The sequence below is a fragment of the Borostomias antarcticus genome, assembly GCF_949987555.1.
Source record: "Borostomias antarcticus genome assembly, chromosome: 3".
Lineage (NCBI taxonomy): Eukaryota > Metazoa > Chordata > Actinopteri > Stomiiformes > Stomiidae > Borostomias > Borostomias antarcticus.
This window is the reverse complement of record NC_140236.1, coordinates 10,873,920-10,895,886: the sequence shown is the minus strand read 5'-3', so window position 1 is coordinate 10,895,886 and position 21,967 is coordinate 10,873,920. Positions and strand designations below refer to the sequence as shown.

General features: G+C 47.8%; 2 protein-coding genes across 2 annotated transcripts in view; one reads left to right on the top strand and one right to left on the bottom strand.

Annotated features, from left to right (window-relative positions):
- LOC311307212 (solute carrier family 26 member 6-like) overlaps positions 1-10,594 on the top strand; it is a gene marked incomplete at its 5' end in the record, with an annotated part of 16,306 nt that extends 5,712 nt beyond the window's left edge. Inside the window, 14 exons of the mRNA XM_084436011.1 lie at positions 969-1,121; positions 2,439-2,521; positions 4,266-4,413; positions 5,938-6,051; positions 6,175-6,252; positions 6,435-6,530; positions 6,897-7,003; positions 7,409-7,478; positions 8,130-8,222; positions 8,587-8,697; positions 8,871-9,206; positions 9,681-9,735; positions 10,101-10,243; positions 10,521-10,594. Of these exons, the coding sequence (XP_084292137.1) occupies positions 969-1,121; positions 2,439-2,521; positions 4,266-4,413; positions 5,938-6,051; positions 6,175-6,252; positions 6,435-6,530; positions 6,897-7,003; positions 7,409-7,478; positions 8,130-8,222; positions 8,587-8,697; positions 8,871-9,206; positions 9,681-9,735; positions 10,101-10,243; positions 10,521-10,547 (1,614 nt within the window). The 3' untranslated portion in view covers positions 10,548-10,594. The remainder of the gene's footprint in view (positions 1-968; positions 1,122-2,438; positions 2,522-4,265; positions 4,414-5,937; positions 6,052-6,174; positions 6,253-6,434; positions 6,531-6,896; positions 7,004-7,408; positions 7,479-8,129; positions 8,223-8,586; positions 8,698-8,870; positions 9,207-9,680; positions 9,736-10,100; positions 10,244-10,520) is intronic.
- Positions 10,595-20,230: 9,636 nt separating this feature from the next.
- LOC311307473 (sodium- and chloride-dependent creatine transporter 1) overlaps positions 20,231-21,967 on the bottom strand; it is a gene marked incomplete at its 3' end in the record, with an annotated part of 46,633 nt that continues 44,896 nt past the window's right edge. Inside the window, exons 11-13 of the mRNA XM_084436277.1 lie at positions 20,844-20,944; positions 20,491-20,661; positions 20,231-20,362 (exon numbers count right to left, since the gene is read on the bottom strand). Coding sequence (XP_084292403.1) covers positions 20,231-20,362; positions 20,491-20,661; positions 20,844-20,944 — 404 coding nt within the window. The remainder of the gene's footprint in view (positions 20,363-20,490; positions 20,662-20,843; positions 20,945-21,967) is intronic.

Below are 21,967 nucleotides of genomic sequence, written 5' to 3'. Positions count from 1 at the left end.
GTTGTGTGATGTTCTTTCTTTTGTTTGTTTGTTGTGTGATATGCTTTGTTTGTTGTCCCCCACCCTGCGACAGCCGAAGGGGGGGGACTTAAGGTTGGCCGGTGTCACGTCGTGAGTGAGTCAGTGAGTCAGTGAGTGAGTCTGTCAGTCCCCCGTAGTACCAGAACCCACCACAAAAGGGGCGCCTTTCCAATGCATTTTTCTATTGACAAGAACATTTAGATTTTTACATAAAAAACTATGCTTGGTGTCTCAGTAAAGTCTCAGACAATATACTTTCTACATCCGCAGAGAGTAGAGCTTGAGGTGTTTAGTAGAGCTAGATATGTCTGTATTTCAATATTCATTATAGGACTTTAGACCATATAGGTGCATGGACTTGTTTACCCACTAGATGGAGACGTTATTGTCCTCTTATTCACTCCACCATGGTTTGTAGAGAGCTTACTTTGGTCAATCATTGATACACATGATGTGACATTAGTAGCGCTAGATATGTCTGTATTTCAACATTCATTCTAGGACTTTTGACCATACAGGTGCATGGACTTGTTTAATTACTAGTGAATGTTGCGTCCAAGGTTCACGCCTCTGGATTCCAGATTGCCGGCATGCTATATAAAATCACACATTATGCTGTCTTTCTTTGGTTCATTATAAACAAACTAAGCCAGAAAATTGAGGGGTCTTCTATAGGGCAATATAGTGGGATCTCTGTATAAAAACGCCTAATGAGAAGCATGGGGCTTGATACCACAAGGGAACATGCATAATGGGTGGGGGACAACATGTTTACATGTGTACAGTATTTGTTGTTTTGGTTTAGATTTTATTTTTGCTCAGTTTTTTGTTTTGTGCCACTGTTCTGCACTGTGGAATTAAGATCCAGTGAGATCTGTCCTGCGTACTCTTTAATGGAACAACTCATTCTCTGTCTCTCTCTCTCTTTCTCCCCCTCTCTCCCCCAGCTCCTGGTGGATATCTGTTCATTGCTCCCCCAGACCAAAGTGGGAACCCTGGTGGTCAGTCTGGTCTCTCTGTTCGTCCTCATCCTGGTGAAGGAGCTGAACTCCTGCTACAGCAAGAAGCTGCCCCTGCCCATCCCCATAGAGCTCATAGTGGTGAGGAGTCTCCATCTCTCCCTAACCCTAACCCTGCCCATCCCTGTAGAGCTCATAGTGGTGAGGAGTCTCCATCTCTCCCTAACCCTAACCCTGCCCATCCCTGTAGAGCTCATAGTGGTGAGGAGTCTCCATCTCTTATACTGTATGTGGGGCGGCTGTGGCTCAGGAGGTAGAGCAGCTCGTCCGATGATCATAGGGTCAATCCCAACAGCTCCTCCTGTCCACATGTCGAATTGTCTTTGGCCAAGACACTGAACCCCAAATTGTTCCCAATGAACAGGCTAGCACCCTGCATGGCAGCTGCCGCCATTGGTGTGTGAATGTATGAATGAGAGGCCATTGTAAAGCGCTTTGAATAAAAGCACTATATACTGTAAGTGCAGTCCATTTACCATATATTTATATAATAGCCATAACAAAATGCTAGTTTTTGAAGATTGAGTCTTGAGTCTTGTTTGAGCTTTCAACATTGAATTTGAATGTTTTAAAACCATCTCAGCTGTTTGCTGTAAACCAGGTTTTTTCTCAGTGCTCTGTCTCTGTTAGTTGAACTGAAACAAGAACAGAATGCATTGTTTTTAATTTGAATTTAAGAATGCACTGACTACATTTGAGATTTAAATTACATTAACTGCTTTTGAACCCCATTTGCTTATTACTGTCTGTCTCTCTGACCATCTCTCTGACCATGCTGGGTCTCTCTACTGGTCTCTCTGAACATACTGGGTCTCTCTGTTGGTCTCTCCGACCATGCTGGGTCTCTCTGCTGGTCTCTCTGACCATGCAGGGTCTCTCTGACTATGCTGGGTCTCTTCACTGGTCTCTCTGGCCATGCTTGGTCTCTCTGACTATGCTGGGTCTCACCGCTGGTCTCTCTGACCATGCTGGGTCTCTCTGACTATGCTGGGTCTCTTCACTGGTCTCTCTGGCCATGCTTGGTCTCTCTGACTATGCTGGGTCTCTCTGCTGGTCTCTCTGACCATGCTGGGTCTCTCTGACTATGCTGGGTCTCTCTATGGTCTCTTTGACCATGCCCGGTGTCTCATCTCTGCTAGTCTGCCATGTATCTCCTACTACAGAATGTATCATAATGGGGGGAAACAGATGAGCTCTACAAAATGATTGGCCTGTTTTTCACACTAGAATTCTCATCAAACTGAGTCATATTTTCCACGTGTTGTCTGATGTCAATATTCACAATCACAACATAGACACACAAGGGCACACTACACAAACACACACAAATACACACACACACACACACACACACACACACACACACACAGACCATCATGTCTCTTGTCTTTCCAACAGATTGTGGCAGCAACTATCATATCATACTACGGCAGTCTGAACCAGCAGTTCCATATTAGTGTGGTGGGAGAAATACCCAGTGGGTAAGTTTGTGTGTGTGTGTGTGTGTGTGTGTGTGTGTGTGTGTGTGTGTGTGTGTGTGTGTGTGTGTGTGTGTGTGTGTGTGTGTGTGTGTGTGTGCGAAGAAGGAGAAGAAGGTGCTATGTGTTTCTTTGAGTGTTCTGGATCTGTCTTGCCCTATTATATTTGATTCCCTGATAGCTGTAATTTAATTTGTGGAATCAAATAAAGTATTCAAATATGTGTGTGTGTGTGTGTGTGTGTCTGTGTGTGTACGTGTTTGTACTGTGTGTTTCTGTTTGTGTATTTGTCTGTGTACTTTGTACGAACTGTATTTTAATACTTTGTAAATTTTATTTATATTTTGCTATTCTTGCACTTTGGCTATAGCACTAGATTATGTTCTTAGTCACTTGTTTAGGAGAGAGATGCACTTGTGAGTTCTGGTGAGGAAAGAAGTTCATAGAGGAAATTAGTAGTAAAGGAAATACGTTATGCACTGTTGGACATGCAGGCGTAACAGGTGACAGAGGGCAGGTGTGTGCAGGTAATAGAGACTTAAACGCAAACGAGGCAAGAAACACGACAAGTATGCCTGATCCCCCTGAATTTTCATTACTCTTTGCTTTTTAGCCTACATTGAGTTTGATGATCCAGATATATTTATTTAGGTATTTAAATTATCTGACAGTGGTCAAAAAAAATAAAAATTGACGATTAATCAGCTATCACCTTTTCCTTCTCCAAACTATCGCTATTATATGGGCCTTTAAAGGAGTAGTAAAGGGAAAAATCATGTTTAGCCCTGTTTTAAGGTTACTTATGATCATATACAATGGTTCAGATCAAAACGTTAACAAAACTAGCACTTTTGAACAGGGCTAAAGCTCACCTCGATGAGCTTCTTGTCTTTGAAATCGAGAGTTTAACATGTTTTTGAATGATTTTTCAAGGTGCCCACCCACATCCATTGTATGACCTAAACGGTGGTAGAGCAATTATCAACTTTCTCAAAAGTGCTAGTTTTGTCAACGTTTTGATCTGAACCATTGTATATGATCATAAGTAACCTTAAAACAGAGCTAAACATGATTTTTCCCTTTACTACTCCTTTAAAAATTCACTATCGGTCGACCTCTACCATCAAACCTCTCTGTCCTTGACCCAAATAACAGATATCCCCAATTCTTCTGTCCTCCCTCCTCTCCCCCTATCTCTTCCCTGCTCTCCCCCTGTCCTCCTCCCTTCCTCTCCCCCTGTCCTCCTCCCTTCTCTCCCTCTGTCCTCCTCTCCCCTATCTCCTCCCTCCTCTCCCTCTGTCCTCCTCCCTCTTCTCCCCCTGTCCTCCTCCCCCCTCTCCCCCTGTCCTCCTCCCTCCTCTGTCCTCCTCCCTCCTCTCCCCTATCTCCTCCTCTCCCCCTGTCCTCCTCCCTCCTCTCCCCCTATCTCCTCCCTCTTCTCCCCCTGTCCTCCTCCCTCCTCTCCCCCTGTTCTCCTCCCTCCTCTCCCTCTGTCCTCCTCCCTCCTTTCCCCTCCTCCCTCCTCTCCCTCTGTCCTCCTCCCTCCTCTCCCCTATCTCCTCCCTCCTCTCCCTCTGTCCTCCTCCCTCTTCTCCCTCTGTCCTCCTCCCTCCTCTCCCCCGTCCTCCTCCCTCTGTCCTCCTCCCTCCTCTCCCCTATCTCCTCCCTCCTCTCCCCCTGTCCTCCTCTCTCCTCTCCCCCTATCTCCTCCCTCCTCTCCCCCCCTCTCCCTTGTCCTCCCCCCCAGGCTGAAGGCTCCTTCTGTCCCTGATGTGAGTTTGTTCCCCAGCGTTGTGGGCGATGCGTTCGCCATCGCCATTGTGGGCTACGCCATCAACATCTCCCTGGGGAAAATCTTTGCCCTCAAACATGGATATAAGGTGGACAGCAACCAGGTGAGGCCACGGCAAACACACACCATCATTAACCCTAAACCTAACCCAAACACACACATCACCATCACTAATCCTAACACACACCATAACTAAGCCTAACACACACCAACACCAACCCTAACACACACCATCACCATCACTAACCCAAACACACACCATCACTAACCCTAAACCTAACCCAAACACACACATCACAATCACTAATCCTAACACACACCATCACTAAGCCTAACACACACCAACACCAACCCTAACACACACCATCACTAACCCAAACACACACCAACCCCAACACACACCAACCCCATCACTAACCTTAAACCTAACCCAAACACACTAACCCTAACTCACACCATCACTAACCCAAAGACATATAATTCGCCATAAAGTAAGATTCTAGTTCATCTGGGAAGGCTTTTTTAAATATTTAGCATATAACTATTTAGTCGCAGAACATAGGTGTGTAAACTTCCGCAAACTAGGTAGCTTAGCAACATAAACTATAACTAGCTACCATAAGTAGTTCCGCTTCCTGAATCCCCTCTGTGGATTGATCTACACATCTACAACGGCTTCAATACAAGTCAATGGATTTCATAAAATGATCAATAAAACCCTACAGGATTCATACTTAGCGGCGAATTTGATGTCAGAACACCAACGGACACCAATACCTGCATGGCTGGAAGCTTTTCTGTGAGCCGGAGGAGCAGGATCGTGTTGAATGAACTGGAAAAGTAAAAAAAAAAACATGACTCTCTCTGTGCTTCCTGGCCTCTCCAGGTGTGAGTAAGCTCTGTGGAGCAGGTAGATGATGGCATCGTCCACGTTGATTCGGGCCTGGTTCATGAACTGCAGGGGGTCCAGGAAGTCACTCACAATGGGCCTAAGGTGCTGCTGAACCCGTCTCTCAAAGACCTTCAAGACATGTGATGTCAGTGTCACTCACCTGTAGTCTTTGAGAACACACGGGTGTGCTCTTTTGTGCACCGACACAAGGCAGGAGGTCTTCCACAGCTGTGGCACCTTCATTAGCCTCAGAGAGAGGTTGAAGAGGTGCTGGAACACTCCCGCTAGCTGTCCAGCACACTCCTTAAGCACCCTGGGGTTGATATTGTCTGGGCCTGGTGCTTAGTTGATTCTGAGTTTTGAAAAGCTCTCCTCTCACCTGGCTCATTGTGATGAATGGACTGGTGGGGGTGGGGGGTTGGAGGAACACACAGGGCCTTAATGAAATATGTTTTTTTTTTTATCAGCCATCTGACCTTGCACTCTTCTGCTCCCTTTCTTCCCGTCCTCCCTCTTGTCCCCCCTTGTTGCTCTCCCCCTCTCTGTCCTCCCTCTTTCTTTCCACTCACTCTCTCTCTCTGTCTACCCCTCTCTCTCTGTCTCCCCTGCTCTTTGCCCCCCCCCCCCTCTGTCTGTCTGTCTCCCCTCTCTGTCTGTCTCCCCCGTCTCTCTGTGTCTCCCCTGCTCTCTGTGTCCCCCCCCCCCCTGTCTCCGTCTCTCTTTCTCTCTCCGTAGGAGTTGGTGGCCCTGGGTCTGAGCAACACAGTAGGAGGGTTCTTCCAGTGCTACTCTGTAACCTCCTCCATGTCCCGCAGTCTCATCCAGGAGAGCACAGGGGGCAAGACACAGGTGACCACACACACACTCACACACCAGGGGTTTGGACTTCATATATTTTGACAATAAACACACACACTCTGACACACACACTCTGACACCCACACACATCTGGTTGTTTGCATGTTTTGTCAGGTTGCCGGGGTGATTGCTGCAATCATTGTACTGATTACTGTTCTGAAACTGGGCACACTGTTTGAGGAGCTACCCAAGGTAACACCCTCTCCTTCTCTCTCCTCTTCGTCCTTCTGTCCTTCTCTTCCTCCTCTCATCTCTTGCTCACTTACAATGTAACTTTGTACAAATAACTCTCACACCCTTGACCCCTATACACTATTGAGACTGTGCATGTGTGTGTGTGTGTGTGTGTGCGTTTGTGTGTGTGCATCCTCCAGGCGGTCCTGGCCACCATTGTGTTCGTGAACCTGAAGGGAATGTTCAAGCAGTTCCAGGACGTTCCTGTTCTGTGGAAAACTAACAAGGTGGATCTGGTAAGACAGGAAGCTCCATATCACACACACACACACACACACGCACACACACACAACACACACACACACACACACACACACACTGGCATACTACTACTACTGGCTCAGAGGCGTTTTACCAGTCCAGTAGGTGGGGGATGAGGTGAGTATTAGCTGAGGTTAGAAATAAGGACGGCCCTCCATCTCGGTCTCCTGGTGAATGTTTCCTATTCTCATCCTAATGGAGTAGAGCAGAGCCTGCGCCAGAATGCTGCGGTTGTGATAACAAAGTGTTCTAGGTTCATTTAGAGCGTTGGTATTATCGTTGTGTTGGAGTCTCAGTTGCTGGCACACCTGCTGAGCATGGTTCTGTGTGCTGCCCCCTAGCTGGTGTGGCTGGTGACGCTGGTGTGCACCTTCCTCCTCAACCTGGACATCGGCCTGGCCGTCTCCATCGCCTTCGCTCTTCTCACCGTCATCTTCAGGAGCCAACTGTGAGTCTGAACCCTCTGGGCATCACGGCTAACTGGGGCCCCTATGGCAGTGCTGTAGTGGGGGATGAACTGGGGCCCCTATGGCAGTGCTGTGGTGGGGGATTAATTGGGGTCCCTATGGCAGTGCTGTGATGGGGGATTAACTGGGGCCCCTATGGCAGTGCTGTGATGGGGGATTAATTGGGGCCCCTATGGCAGTGCTGTGATGGGGGATTAATTGGGGCCCCTATGGCAATGCTAAACTATGTCCAAATGATAAACTATTCTGGGCAGGGGGGAGGGACTGGTTCATTGAAATGATCTACTAATGTAATTTATTCTGTGCTAAATTGAATGACTCTAAGCCTACCGAATTATACTAGCGTCTGAGCCTCCATAACAGTGATGTTGAATGTTCCTTCCCAGGCCGAGGTATTCCATCCTGGGGCAGGTTCCTGGGACTGAGCTGTACCTGGACACGGACGCCTATGAAGAGGTGAGACACCCCCCCACATGAACACTCCTCTTTATATCATGGTTTGTCCCTGAACACCCCCCCCCCCCCGTTTCTCAGATGGTTAGTCCCTAGTCTGACTCAACAGATGTAGGTTTTGGGAATAAGTTTTGACATGCATTTATTATTGCCCGATCAGTGGCGACGAAATTGAATCTGATTAATCAACTGAAACAACAACCCAACGCGGCGCTGCAATAATCAATAGCAACCGCTCCGCCGAAGATGTTTGAATTAAATCGGTTTAAAGAAATGCAGTGTTTTTTCCCCTCTATTCCCGAATGGTAATGAGTCCACCCAGACCTTTCTTCAGCACTGGCACATCATAAACAAAGTGTGGAGATACCTGTAGGTCTGGCTATGCAAGACTAGTTTGTCCCTGAACGCCCCTGCCTCTCTAATGGTTTGTCCCTAAACCCCCTGTTTCTCAGATGATTTGCCCCTGAATCCCCTGTTCGCTGATGGTTTGCCCCTGACCGCCCTGTTTTTCTGATGGTTTGTCCCTGAACCTCATGTTTCGCTGATGGTTTGCCCCTGACCGCCCTGTTTCTCTGATGGTTTGTCCCTGAACCCCATGTTTCTCTGATGGTTTGTCGCTGAACCCCATGTTTCTCTGATGGTTTGTCCCTGCAGGCCAGAGAGGTTCCAGGCATCACCATCTTCCACTCCTCCACCACTGTCTACTACACCAATGCTGACCTCTACCTGCAGGCCCTGCAGGACAAGGTACGTGTGTGTGTGTGTGTGTGTGTGTGTGTGTGTGTGTGTGTGTGTGTGTGTGTGTGTGTGTGCGCGCATGTGTGTGTGTCTCATTTCTTTCTCCTCTAACCCTCATCTCTCTCCTGGTTCTCCAGAGTGGAACCCTAACCCTCATCTCTCTCCTGGTTCTCCAGAGTGGAACCCTAACCCTCATCTCTCTCTCCTGGTTCTCCAGAGTGGAACCCTAACCCTCATCTCTCTTCTGGTTCTCCATAGTGGAACCCTAACCCTCATCTCTCTCCTGGTTCTCCAGAGTGGAACCCTAACCCTCATCTCTCTCCTGGTTCTCCAGAGTGGAACCCTAACCCTCATCTCTCTCCTGGTTCTTCAGAGTGGGATCGACATCGGGAAGCTGCTGACCAAAAAGAAGAAGCGAGAAGCAAAGCTGAAGCGTCAGAAAAACAGAGAGGAGAAGAAGGCCAAAAAGGAGGCAAAGAAACAGGTAAGACACACGCACACACACACACACACACTCTCTCTCACACACACACACACACACACACACACACACACACACACACACACACACACACACACACACACACACACACACACACACACACACACACACACAAAGTTAAAAAAGTATCCATGAATTCACCACTCTCCCTCCAGCTCCGTCTCCAGAACGGCTTGAAAGTCCAGTCTGAGGTCCAGCCAGAGAAGACCCTCTGGGGGGCTTCCACAGGGACGGAGTACCTACACCAGGGCAACGGAGTGGCCCTGTCCCTGGCCCACAGACCCACCAACGGGCAGGTCAACTGGGCCTACCATGAGAACGACTCCGATTCGGAGACCGATTGCCAGGCCGACAAGGAGACCAACCAGACATCCAGCACTGGCCAGGGAGAGGGGCTTGGAGAGGAGGCGGAGACAAACACACACACCATCATCCTGGACTTTTCAACATCCAGCTTTGCGGACACGGTCACTGTGAAAACACTAAAAAACGTATGTGCGCGTCTGTGTGTGGTTGTGTACATGTGTAAGAAACATTGAATATGAATCACAATGTGTGGAAGGGAGGTGAAGGCCTTAGGTTACGGTGTGAACCGTTAATAGAGAGAGAGAGAGGGAGGAAAGAAAAGGAAACCGATGAAAGAGAAAGAAAGAGGGTTAGAGATGACGCTTTACTGTTATTCAGCTGTGACTGTTTTCATTCTTTGTCATAGGAGATTGTGTTTGCACAGCGGCCTTGAGCCGGAGGGGAACAAAGGTTTTAGTGTACTGGGAACAGGCAGGCCTAAATTAGGTTGTTTTGTATGTAGAGGAAGAGGCATGATTGAGAGAGGAGAGGAGGAGAGGGAGGGGAATAGATTTGGAGAGATAAATAAAAAATAAAAAACTGCTGCTTTTTTTCATTTCACCTTTAGCAAAAAAATATTTATCTCTGCCCCTCTCTTCTTACTTCTTCTTCACACGCAGATATTCAGAGACTTTGGAGAGATCGATGTGGAGGTCTATCTGGCTGGCTGCCAAGGTGAGTGAGACTGCATCTATCCGAATCTAACCGGACCAGAGAATCTCAGACTACATACAGTAGTGTTGGGCAGCTCCATAGACCCACAGCCACTGTGTGTGTGTGTGTGTGTGTGTGTGTGTGTGTGTGTGTGTGTGTGTGTGTACGGCTGGTCTAACCTTGTCTCTGTGATGTTCTCATTGTGTGTGTGTGTGTGTGTGTAGCTGGTCTAACCTCATCTCTGTGATGTTTCCAGTGTGTGTGTGTGTGTGTGTGTGTGTACGGCTGGTCTTACCTCATCTCTGTGATGTTCCTAGTGTGTGTGTGTGTGTGTGTGTGTGTGTGTGTGTACGGCTGGTCTAACCTCATCTCTGTGATGTTCCTAGTGTGTGTAGTGGAGCAGCTGGAAAGAGCAGGCTTCTTCTCCGAGTCCATCCCCAAGACTCGACTCTTCGCCAGCGTTCATGACGCCGTGCTACACAGCCTCAGACAGAAGCGCTCAGACATGCCCACCTACGAGTGTGCACTGGTGAGTACACACAAGCACACAGTACAAACACCATTGTGCTCTTAACTGACCCAGCTGAATAAAGGAATGTTACCAACCCCCCCCCCCCCACCCCTCGTCCTTTTGGAACAATGTTACAGAAACAACAATACTATATTTCAGACCTCGAAAGGCTATAATAGTCAGTCACTAACCCTGGCCCTACAGTAGTACCCCAGTCCCTCATACTGAATCTTTGACGTGAAGCTGAGCCCAGATCCTTTCCTATAGTGTTCTAAAACTGTACTTATTTTTCCAGAACTTGGACTGCATCACCAAGATGTGACCAACAGGGGTCAGCTCTTCTGCCTCCATGCCACCAACCGTTCCCTGCTTTCCCATTGGTCCTCTCCTGGTGTCCCGCCCCTCTCTGAAGGACAATGCACCGCCGTGACGGTGATGGTTGCCATAGAGATAAACGGGAGCTGTTGCTTTGGCAACAGTCTTTTTTATGATATCTTGTAATGAGGTGGCCTGCAATACGTCACTGCAGTTCACCCTGCGTGCGTGTGTGTGTGTTTGTACGAGTCAGTGAGAGACAGAGAGAGAGGGGAGGGAAAGGAGTGGGAGAATGTAACACTGAACTAACAGGACTCTGTATTTATAGCCAGGAGGGAGAGTAGAGAGAGAGTGAGAGGCTGACTGTAAGAGGAAACTGACTGTGACGGTAGCGTCTGTTATGCTCAGTTGGGCCATGGTGTGTGTGTGTGTGTGTGTGTGTGTTACGATCTAATGAAGTTTCCCTTCCCATATCTGACATGGGGCCCTAAACATCCCTCGTTATCCACCTTTTTCAATCCTTATTTATTAACGACTCTACTGGTATTTTTTACTGGTTGGAATGGATGGATAGTAGGCTATTACACTGATACTAGCCCATCTACTAAAGATAGCAATGCTGCTGAAAATAACAAGATGTCAGTAGGATAACTTAACTACTTTGAGTAGAGTTAAATACTGTACATTAGCTAGTGAGCCTACTGTACTTGTCTCAAATAATGTTAATCACCTCATATTAAAGGACAGGTTCGGAATTTAGCATTATAAGCCATGTTAAAAGGTTATTTACGATCATATAACGGCCGATATAAAGGTTTCGTCAAACCGTGCACTCTCGAGATATAGCATGTTGCCGCTAACACACTAAATGGATCCATAGGTGCATAGAAAAAAATCCCTCAAAACACCATAAACTCTCGTTTTCAAAGACAGGAAACTCACAGAGTGGTCACTGGTGTCCGTTGATGTTCTGGAAAAAAAACTGCCACAAAGTATGCTTCCGATCAAGTTTTATTGATCATATTATATCCATTGATTTGTATTGACAACAAAGCCAGAGATGTTTAGATTACTCTGCATCCCATATTTGTTTTGATCAACAAACACTTCTACCTAACACTATCAATGAAATAACAGCTGCAAAGCAATCTTAGGCTTCTTGACTTTGTGGCATTTTTTTTGCCAGATCATCAAAGGACACCAGTGACCGCTAGGTGAATATCCTGTCTTTGGTTTATGGTGTTTTTGAGGGATTTTGTCTATGCACCAACTGTAGGGTGACCAAACGTCCTCTTTTATCCGGACATGTCCACTTTTCACGTCCTGTCCGGGGCGTCCGGGGGGAGTTTATAAATTGATGATAATGTCCGGTTTTCCTTGTATGTGTGTGTGTGTGTTTTTTTTTCCTCCGGTTGTCCTTGTTTGGGTTAGTGTGTGTGACGTAATCCCAGAGAGGCTGCTTTGTGGGCGGATCTCCAACACTCATAACGAGGAAGCAGACACCGAACAAGGATGCAAACACCGGCACAGCATTGCTGGCGAGCTGTGTTCAGAATCGCTCCCTATTCACTATATAGTGCACTATATAGGGCGTCAGCCATTTTGTTTGTAGTGTCCGAATTCATTCTCCACAGAATTTTCGTTCCCTATAGTCCACTATTTATCACCCACAATTCAACTTGATTTCCAGGGAGCAGTGCATGTACCCTACATTGTCTCACGTTCCCTAGGTAGTTCACTACATGGTGAACCCTATATAGGGAGTGAGGGAACGAGGGAGCGATTCCGAACACAGCTTCAGTAGGTGTATCGGAGAGTAGAGACAGACAGCAGAGACCCAGCCTGCTGATGAGAGACGGGCAGGCGAGGGAGAGGACAGACAGACAGCAGAGACCCAGTGGCGATTGCTCCTATAAGCCAGGGTAAGCCTGGCTTACCCAAACAATCCCAAAAAAACTTGATTTTTGCGCCTTCTTTCAGTGAAAGAAAGCACGTAAATCGACTTTTAGACTGTTTTTGACTTAAATGCGTCTTGTCTTCTGCCATATCGCTTCATTTTCATCCGTGTTTAGTGTTTTGGCAGTGCTCCGTTGCTCCCTACACTCCTCGTGAAAATACAGTCCACATACAGTCAACTTTAATCAAAGGGATATTGTTTTAGGCATAATAAAGCACGTTGAAACCTCTGAGAAGCCTATCTGAATTTCTGTCTTTGAGAGAGATTATTTTGTAATATAACTGAATGTTCTATCGATATATATAAACTTTAAATATATACAAATTATAAGGCATCTTTGAGTAAACTGCGAGTATCATTTAAGTAGGCTATCTCGTGGCCGGGCCAAGCGTCCGCTTTTTTGGAAATCAAAATATGGTCACCCTAAGTATGGATCCATTGAGTGTGTTAGTGGCAATGGGCTATATCTTGAGAGTGCAGTTTGACTAAACTCTGATATCGGCCGTTGTGATCGGAAATAACCTTACAACAAGGCTTATAATTCTAAATTACGAACCTGTCCTTAGTTTAAGATAGTGTTAGCTAGCTAGTTATTGATTATGAATCATCGGGTTTGGCAGTGACTTAGTTTGACTTGAGTTAATGCTGGGGGAAGAAACTCACCTGACAATGGTTAGGTGTCACGATGCTGACTTAAGAGTACTGAGTTTAAGTACAGGACGCTGAGCATAGGAGCCAAAAACAAACTTGCTTTAATCCAAAAGAAGGTCCCACAAAGGGTAACAAAGGTACAGGAGTCTCCTAGAAACATATGAGGCTCGAATGCATGGCAAAACACAGACACCTCTTAAATACAGGTGCATGCAATCAGCAACCAAACAGGTGAACCCACTTAGGGTGAGCCAAGCCCAAATCAGTCCACAAAATCCAAGTACGGTGCACTCTGCCGCCATCTGCTGGACATCTTGGGACACTATGGCGCAGTGCTGACAGTGCCCCCCTCCCGACGACCACCTCCAGGTGGGCCAGGTTTGAGAGGGTGGGCGCGGTGAAAGGCGCGGATGAGGCCAGGATCCAGGACGTGCCGGGAGGGCACCCATGAGCGCTCCTCCGGGCCGTAGCCCTCCCAGTCTATCAGGTACTGGAGGCCCCGCCCCCACCGCCGGGAATCCAGCAGCCTCCGGACGGTGTAGACCGGGCCACCAGCGATGACCCGCGGAGGGGGCGGCAGCGGGGCAGGCCTGGACAAGGGTGAGGAGAATAGAGGTTTCAATAAGGAGACATGGAACACCGGTCTCACCCGGAGAGTCCTAGGAAGTTTGAGTTTGTAAGCCACCGGGTTAACCCTCCTCTCCACAGGAAACGGGCCGATGAACCGGGGAGTGAACTTGGTGGCTGTGCGCAGAGGCAGGTTCTTGGTGGAGAGCCACACTTTCTGTCCAGGGCGGAACGTCGGGGTAGGCCGTCTCCTGCGATTGGCCTGGATTCGATGGCGTTCGGTGGTGCGCGTAAGCGCAGCACGGGCCTTTTTCCAGGCCTGGCGGCACCTGGCCACAGCAGCATCCGCAGAGGGGACCGCAGACTCGGACTGTTGAGAGGGAAAAAACGGTGGGACAAATCCATACTGAACCTCAAAAGGGGACATACCGGTGGATGACCCACTCAGTTGGTTGTGGGCGATTTCAGCCCACACCAGCTTCCGACTCCAGGCACCCGGATTGGATGAGACCATACAGCGCAAGTATTTCTCCAGTTCCTGGTTCACACGTTCCGTCTGTCCATTACTCTCGGGATGATAGCCTGAAGAAAGACTGACAGATGTTTCAAACAAGGACCAAAATGCACACCAATACTTGGACATGAATTGGGGGCCTCTATCAGAGACAATGTCACTTGGGATGCCATGGTAACGCACCACCTCCCGGACCACCACATCGGCGGTTTCCTTCGCTGAAGGCAGCTTAGGTAAAGGGACAAAGTGGGCAGCTTTAGAGAACCGGTCCACGATTACAAAAATCACAGTGTTGCCATCAGAAGGTGGTAGGCCTGTGATGAAATCCATCGAAATGTGGGACCATGGTCGATATGGGACCGGCAGGGGGTGAAGCAGGCCTGCCGGGGCTTGGTTCCCTGACTTCTGTGTAGCACAGACTGTACATGCGTGGACATATTCCTCAATGTCGCTTCTCATGCGCGGCCACCAAAAGTGGCGGCTAACTAGCTCTACCGTGCGGGCAGTCCCCGGATGCCCCGTCACTGGTGAGTCATGCCCCCACTGTAGAACATCAGAGCGGGCGTTGAGTGGGACATACAGATGGCCCAGGGGTACTCCACCAGGACCCGGATCCTCCTCTTGCGCACGCCGGATGGCGTCCTCCAGGGCAAGCGTCACCTGTCCCACCACACAGCTGGGGGGAATGATGCACTCGGGGACAGGGTCAGTAACATCAATGTCATACTGTCGTGATAAGGCATCAGCCTTGGCGTTCTTGGTTCCGGGGCGAAACGTGATGATAAACCTGAATCGGGTGAAAAACAGAGCCCACCTGGCTTGTCGGGGGTTCAGGCGTTTGGCTCCACGGATGTACTGGAGGTTTTTATGATCCGTGATGACAGTGAATGGGTGGCGTGCTCCTTCTAGCCAGTGTCTCCATTCCTCAAGCGCCCGTAGGATGGCCAACAGCTCCCTGTCACCGGCGTCGTAGTTCCTTTCAGCGTCACTGAGCTTGCGAGAGAAAAAGGCACACGGGTGAGTCTTATTGTCCATACCTGACTTCTGGGAAAGCACGGCTCCAACTCCAGAACCGGACGCGTCCACCTCCAATACAAACGGTAGGGTAGGGTCAGGATGCCTCAGCAGGGGAGCCGACGTGAACTGAGCCTTGAGGCGCTCGAATGCCGCTTGTGCCTCTGGGGTCCATCTGAGTTTGGTCGGTGCTCCACGGGTCACTGCTGTGATGGGTGCTACAATGGAGCTGAAACCTCGGATGAAACGACGATAGAAGTTAGCAAATCCCACAAAACGTTGTACCTGTTTGAGAGTGGTAGGAACCGGCCAGTCCAGTACTGCTTGCACCCTGGATTGGTCCATGATCACACCGTCAGGGGAGATGACGTACCCCAAAAAGGAGGTGCGTGTAACATGGAACTCACACTTCTCTAGTTTGACAAACAGCTGATTGTCCAGTAACCGCTGTAGGACCTGCCGGACGTGCTGACGATGTTCTGTAAGGGACTTGGAGAAGATGAGCACATCATCGAGGTAAACAAACACACTGCGGTTGAGGAAGTCTCTGAGCACGTCGTTTAAAAAGGCTTGGAACACAGCGGGTGCATTAGTCAGACCAAACGGCATCACATAGTATTCATAATGTCCACTAGGGGTGCTAAATGCAGTCTTCCACTCATCATTCTCTCTGATGCGGACCAAATGGTAAGCGTTCCGCAGGTCTAGTTTGGTGAACACTGTAGCTCCTCCAAGGAGGTCAAAAGCAGAAGACATGAGTGGCAACGGATATTTGTTTTTTACTGTGATGTTGTTCAGTGCTCGGTAGTCTATGCATGGTCGTAGACCACCATCTTTCTTGGGTACAAAGAAGAATCCTGCTGACACGGGTGAGGTCGAGGGCTTAATAAGCCCATTGGTAAGGGACTCACTAATGTAATCCTCCATGGCCTGAGTCTCTGGGACGGAGAGAGGGTACAGTCGTCCCCGGGGGGGAATAGTGTTAGGCAACAGGTCAATGGCACAGTCATAAGATCTGTGAGGGGGTAGTTCTGTAGCTCTAGTCTTACTAAACACTTCAGCTAAGTCATGATACTCGGCAGGGACTGAAGTGAGCTCAGGAGATGAACAGGCAGCGGAACACTCCATCACAGGTGTAAAATGATTGGCTGAAACACACTCTGAGCTCCATGACAAAATTGCCCCAGTGGACCAATTGATTAGGGGGTTGTGCTTCTGGAGCCAGGGAAACCCTAGTACCACCATGTCATGGTGGGATTCGACTAAAGCCAAAGAGATAGTCTCTTTATGTGAACCAATCTGTAGCGATAAGGGGCGCGTCATGTAGTTGATCTTACCGGAGCCTAGGGGTCGTCCGTCGAGTGCCTGTATTCTCACAGGATTGGGAAGAGCCATGACCGGTAGACCGAGGCGTGTGACCAGAGCAGAGTTCATCAGATTCTCCTCTGAACCGGAATCGATCAGCACAGTGATTGGGATGTTCTCAGGGTTCTCTGGGGTCCAGGTGAGTTGAGCACTCAGGGATAGGCGCTTAGCTGGGTTGGGGGACTGAGATCGGACCAAACTGCTCACTAAGCTGTCCCCTTCCCCTAATGAGCGTTTTCGTTTCCCTGCAGCTGGGGGCATCGGTCTCTGTAATGACCAGCCTCACCGCAGTAAAGACAGCATCTCTCTCTGCGGCGACGCTCTCTTTCAGCAGGTGTGATGCGGTACCTGCCTATCTCCATAGCCTCCGCTTGAGTGGGCTGAGCAGCGGGAGCTGACGCGCTCTGTGGCGAACACACTTGGGGCTGTGCGGAGTTGGGAAGCCTGCGCTCACGCCTCCTTTCGCGTATGCGCTGATCGAGGCAGATAGAGGTGGTAATGAGCTCATCTAAAGTGGCACCCCACTCCCGACTAGCCAAATCATCTTTGACCGCCTCAGACAGGCCGTTATAAAAAGTGGTCAAAAGTGCTTCATTGTTCCATTTACTCTCAGCTGCCAAGGTGCGGAATTCTATAGCATACTCGGAAACGGCTCTGGCCCCTTGGCGGAGCGTGCTGATGCGGCGTGCTGCTTCTCTGCCACTCACAGGATGGTTGAAAACCTGGCGTAGTGCTTTAGAGAACTCTGCTGCATTAGCACAAAGTGGGGAACTAGCCTCCCACAGGGCAGTAGCCCACACTAGAGCTTTACCTGAGAGCAGAGAAATCATAAAAGCGACCTTAGCTCTTTCTGAGGGGAACTGATCAGGCTGCATAACAAAAAATAGGTCACATTGAGTCAAAAATCCCTGACAGGTCTCTGGGATGCCATCATACCGCTCCGGTTTCTGAAGGAATGTCTTGCCGCCTGGGGGGTTCTGTTGATGCATTTGCTGTGTTATCCAGGTCTGGATCTGCTGGATTGAGGATCCTTGGGTTTTCAAAGCTCCGAGCACTTGGGATAGGCTGATGTCCGCTCCTTCAGCGCCTGTTAAACTCATGTTGATGATTCGAGCCTACTGTCACGATGCTGACTTAAGAGTACTGAGTTTAAGTACAGGACGCTGAGCATAGGAGCCAAAAACAAACTTGCTTTAATCCAAAAGAAGGTCCCACAAAGGGTAACAAAGGTACAGGAGTCTCCTAGAAACATATGAGGCTCGAATGCATGGCAAAACACAGACACCTCTTAAATACAGGTGCATGCAATCAGCAACCAAACAGGTGAACCCACTTAGGGTGAGCCAAGCCCAAATCAGTCCACAAAATCCAAGTACGGTGCACTCTGCCGCCATCTGCTGGACATCTTGGGACACTATGGCGCAGTGCTGACATTAGGGTGACTAGCCTACTCACTAGTTGGTTATTATCTGTTATTGCCACCATCTCCAGTCGAAGGGATTCTCCTAAGGTTGCAGTGGATGTAGCTCCTCCTTGCTAGGCTACTAGTATTAGCAATGCTCACACTACTAGCGCATGCAGTGGCTGCTGCTCTTTATTAGTGTTGTCAGTAGCCGTCTTGAAAAAGGTTGTTACCTTTGGCAGTTTTACAAAAAAAAAAAAAAAAAAAAAAATAACACTTCTGCTTTCCAGTTTACTCCTGCTTCATCAGCATCGCTGGGGTAAAGTCAGCTTATTTGCTTCGGTTTTGAAATAGTGCTCTGGGTGTCTGAATAATTTCCACAGATGAGCAGTAATGGAATAGTCCAAGGTAGTGACCGGGGGGGGGGGGGGCTGACTGAGACACTCATGAATTAGAATTTAGGGGGGATGCTGGGGTCCCCATCAATATTCAGAGACTACTGATACTACTATTCTGTATTTAAAGTGCATTTTATTTTTCAATACGGGACTTTTTTTTTTACTCTATAGAATCAGTTGTTATCAATTTGTAGCCTATGCAGCAAGTGCACATGTGGGCCAAATGCATGATCAGGATAATCAGATCTGACTGTAGCTCAAATGTATTCTTTTCTATTTTATATAGGCCTAGTGCAAAAAAAAATTGCCTTGCTAGCTACGTGCGCTCGCATTAAATGTACCCACTCAAGCTCAAATAAGAAAATACACCCTTGCATTTAGCTATGGATTTTTAGAAAGAAAAAAAAAGTAGCACAAAGTTTATAAAAATAATTCTGAACTATACGTTTATGAGGTGTTTATGGGACCTTCTGTAGGTTGGGGGCCCAGGGCAATTGTCTTACTTTGCCTAATGGTTAAGTCCCTGTCCTCTCCCCATTCATCAGCTCCGCATCCCCCTCCCTCTCTGAGCCCTGTCAATTCATTTCACCAAGACAGCTCCCTCTCCCATTAGGGTTAGGGTCAGAGTTGATCCTAACCCTGGCTGGACTCAGGAGAACCATACCAGTCCCTGTCCAAGCTGTTAATACTGCTAATGTAAACATTGGCTAGGTCATACACCCCAGATGGTGGAGCAACTCTAACCTAAACTCTCACACTGAAAAGTAGTATTATCCAAGCCTTCAGATGCTCCCAGCAGCACTCACTGATGTTGCCCAAGAGTTTGTACCAGTGGGACGGTTCAATTGGCTACTGGCTAACTATAGAATAGCCCAGCTATTAGTGTTTGACCAACATCTAATTACAATTCCAAGTATCTTTCGTAGTGTTCAAGGCCTGTTTCCACATCTGTCATCTTCAGTCTGTATCATGCAGCACTAGGACTGCACACTCTTGGAACAGACAAAACAGCGTCTTTCACTGTAACTCTGTGGTGAGGGAGTCATGGATCAATTAATACTATCTGGACAAATGTTTATTAGGAATAAGGTGGGTTGGATTTGTGTAAATAAAAAAAAAAGAAGATGAATAACGATTTCCATCTCGTCTTTTATTGCTTCACTCTTTAATTGGCAACGATCACTCTCCAAATCTTCACATCTCCCTCTCTTTTACCCTCCCTCCCAAGGTGGAAATACTTATCACTCTCCTCCCGAGATTAACACTGATTTACAGACTCATACAACAAACAGGACATTTACATTTGTTAATACACATCAGGAAGTGGTGGAGCATTGTCTTTTTTGCATTTTACAAGTTTAGTACAATACAATGAGGGAGAACAGTAGAAAATGGCAGCCACATCGCGTAATGTGTAGACTAAAAGGTAAGCACAGGCACAGAACACAATACTGACTCCACCCTGCCCACACACACATGTGCGCGCGCACACACAGACGGTAGACAGAGGGCCTTTCATTCAGATAGTGTTTATCAGAGTCTAGTAGGGTTCGTTCAGCAGCAAAGGGCAGGCTGGGTTGGGACAGATGAGGCATTACAGCTGTACTCCACTGTACATCACACACCCAAACAACAAGACAAGACAGCACTGAGGCATTGAGCACAATGGGAGAGAAAGAACAAGAGATGGGAGAGGTAGAGTTTGAAAGAGGAAGCAGAGAGAACGTAAGCTTGTACTGATTATAGGTTTGAAGTTCATGTCCCATCTCCTCTTTGGTCCACTGGCGTGAGTGTGTGTGTGTGTGTGTGTGTGCTCAGCTGATCAGATGACACTCTCAAAGGGCAGGGTGTTCTTGTTCTGTTCAGGAGGGGGCAGCAGTTTGGCCTCGGACTCCGGGGCCAGGTACTCCAAGTGGTGTCGGCCCCACACAGGGGTGTTGAGGTGCTGCCAACGCTGCGCACAGGGAGAGGGTTAGGGCTAGTTCATTTTAGATGTACTACCAATGTTTTAGTGAACGTTCACCAAACCTGGGTCAATAATCATGAGAGAAGTACTAATGATAAGTGAGTAAGCAGATACACCTCTCTGAGGGAGCCTTTACAGCGCAGCAGCTTGTAGAGGAGGGTGAGGGGGATGCAGAGCATTGAGGAGAGGGCCAGCCCCCAGCCCAGCGCCTCCCCCCACCACGGGTACACATACACAGAGTTGTAGGTCAGCCGCTCGTAGTTCACCACATGGAAAAGGAACACTCCCTATACACACACACACACAAACACACATACACACACATCATGAGTTCTCACCACTGCATGCCAAATATATAGCCACACACACACACACACACAAAGAGAAGCAAAGGCTATCACACACACACACAGTGACTTACTACACACACATACACACACACGCACACAAATACAGTGATGTGACTTACCACACATAATAGGGGCGTAATATAGGACCAGCACCACTTCATGTAGGGCAGGGGGCGATAGCCAATCATACGCGCCACGTCATCCATGAACCTATCAGCACCTGGCGAGAGAGAAAAGATGAGACTACATGTGACATGACTGAGTGGCTGTGAGCGTGTCCGCCCAACACTACTCAATTTCTGTTTCCACGCAGCTCCACTGCAGCACAGAGCACTGAAGGTGAATCCGCCCCTTGCGTTCATGTCCTCAGGGAGCGATTTAAACCAAATCTGTAACCTAGATCCCGCTTCAAAAAAGGGTTGAGCTTTACCACAGAGAAGACACTTCGTTTAAGATAATTTGTTTGTTTAGATATAGAAAAGAAAATAGAATATTAGAATGCGTGTGTAGAATGTGACCAGTATTACTTCCAGTATTGATTCAGCCAGCATTGAAACACGTTGTTCTACTGTATGTAGCCTACTTTGAAAGAACAGATATATAAAAGGCACAGTAACAGCTCATATAATATAACTAGGGGCAGAATTATGGTTATCGCTGAATGAATCTATGTTATAGAAATATTAGTGCTGTCAATTTAACGCGTTAATTAGATTGATTAATTAATTATGCAAATTAATCACATTCATGGATTTCGTCCAGCTGTAGGTGGCACAGTTGCCTGGCACATTGCCTGATTTAACATTATTGAAGTGACAAACTTAATTGGAACCTGAATGACCCTGTAGGCTACGTCACACAAAAGCATATTTGCCTTCAAACAAACTTTAGGATGCGGTAATCACTTCTAAACGGAACGTTTACTTGAAAAAAACTCCCAGATGGGACAGTTAATAAGAGCGTGGTTGTTTGCATACAGTACCATCACAGCCTCAGTAGCAAAGGTAAACTGAACTTTTTTACACAAGGATATATCCATGAGATTTGGATTTCGGACAGAGCAGGTGACACCATGATGCTATCTATGCGGAAGGCACAAACGCCTCACAAGCTCCAGATTGAAATTCATCAGGACAAAATCGTGGAGTCCAACTGCACATGTAACTAGCACATCTAGCTACGAGCTAATTAGCTACTGTACATCAAGCACCTAATGTTACTAGCTTCATAGCTTTTTGTGTTG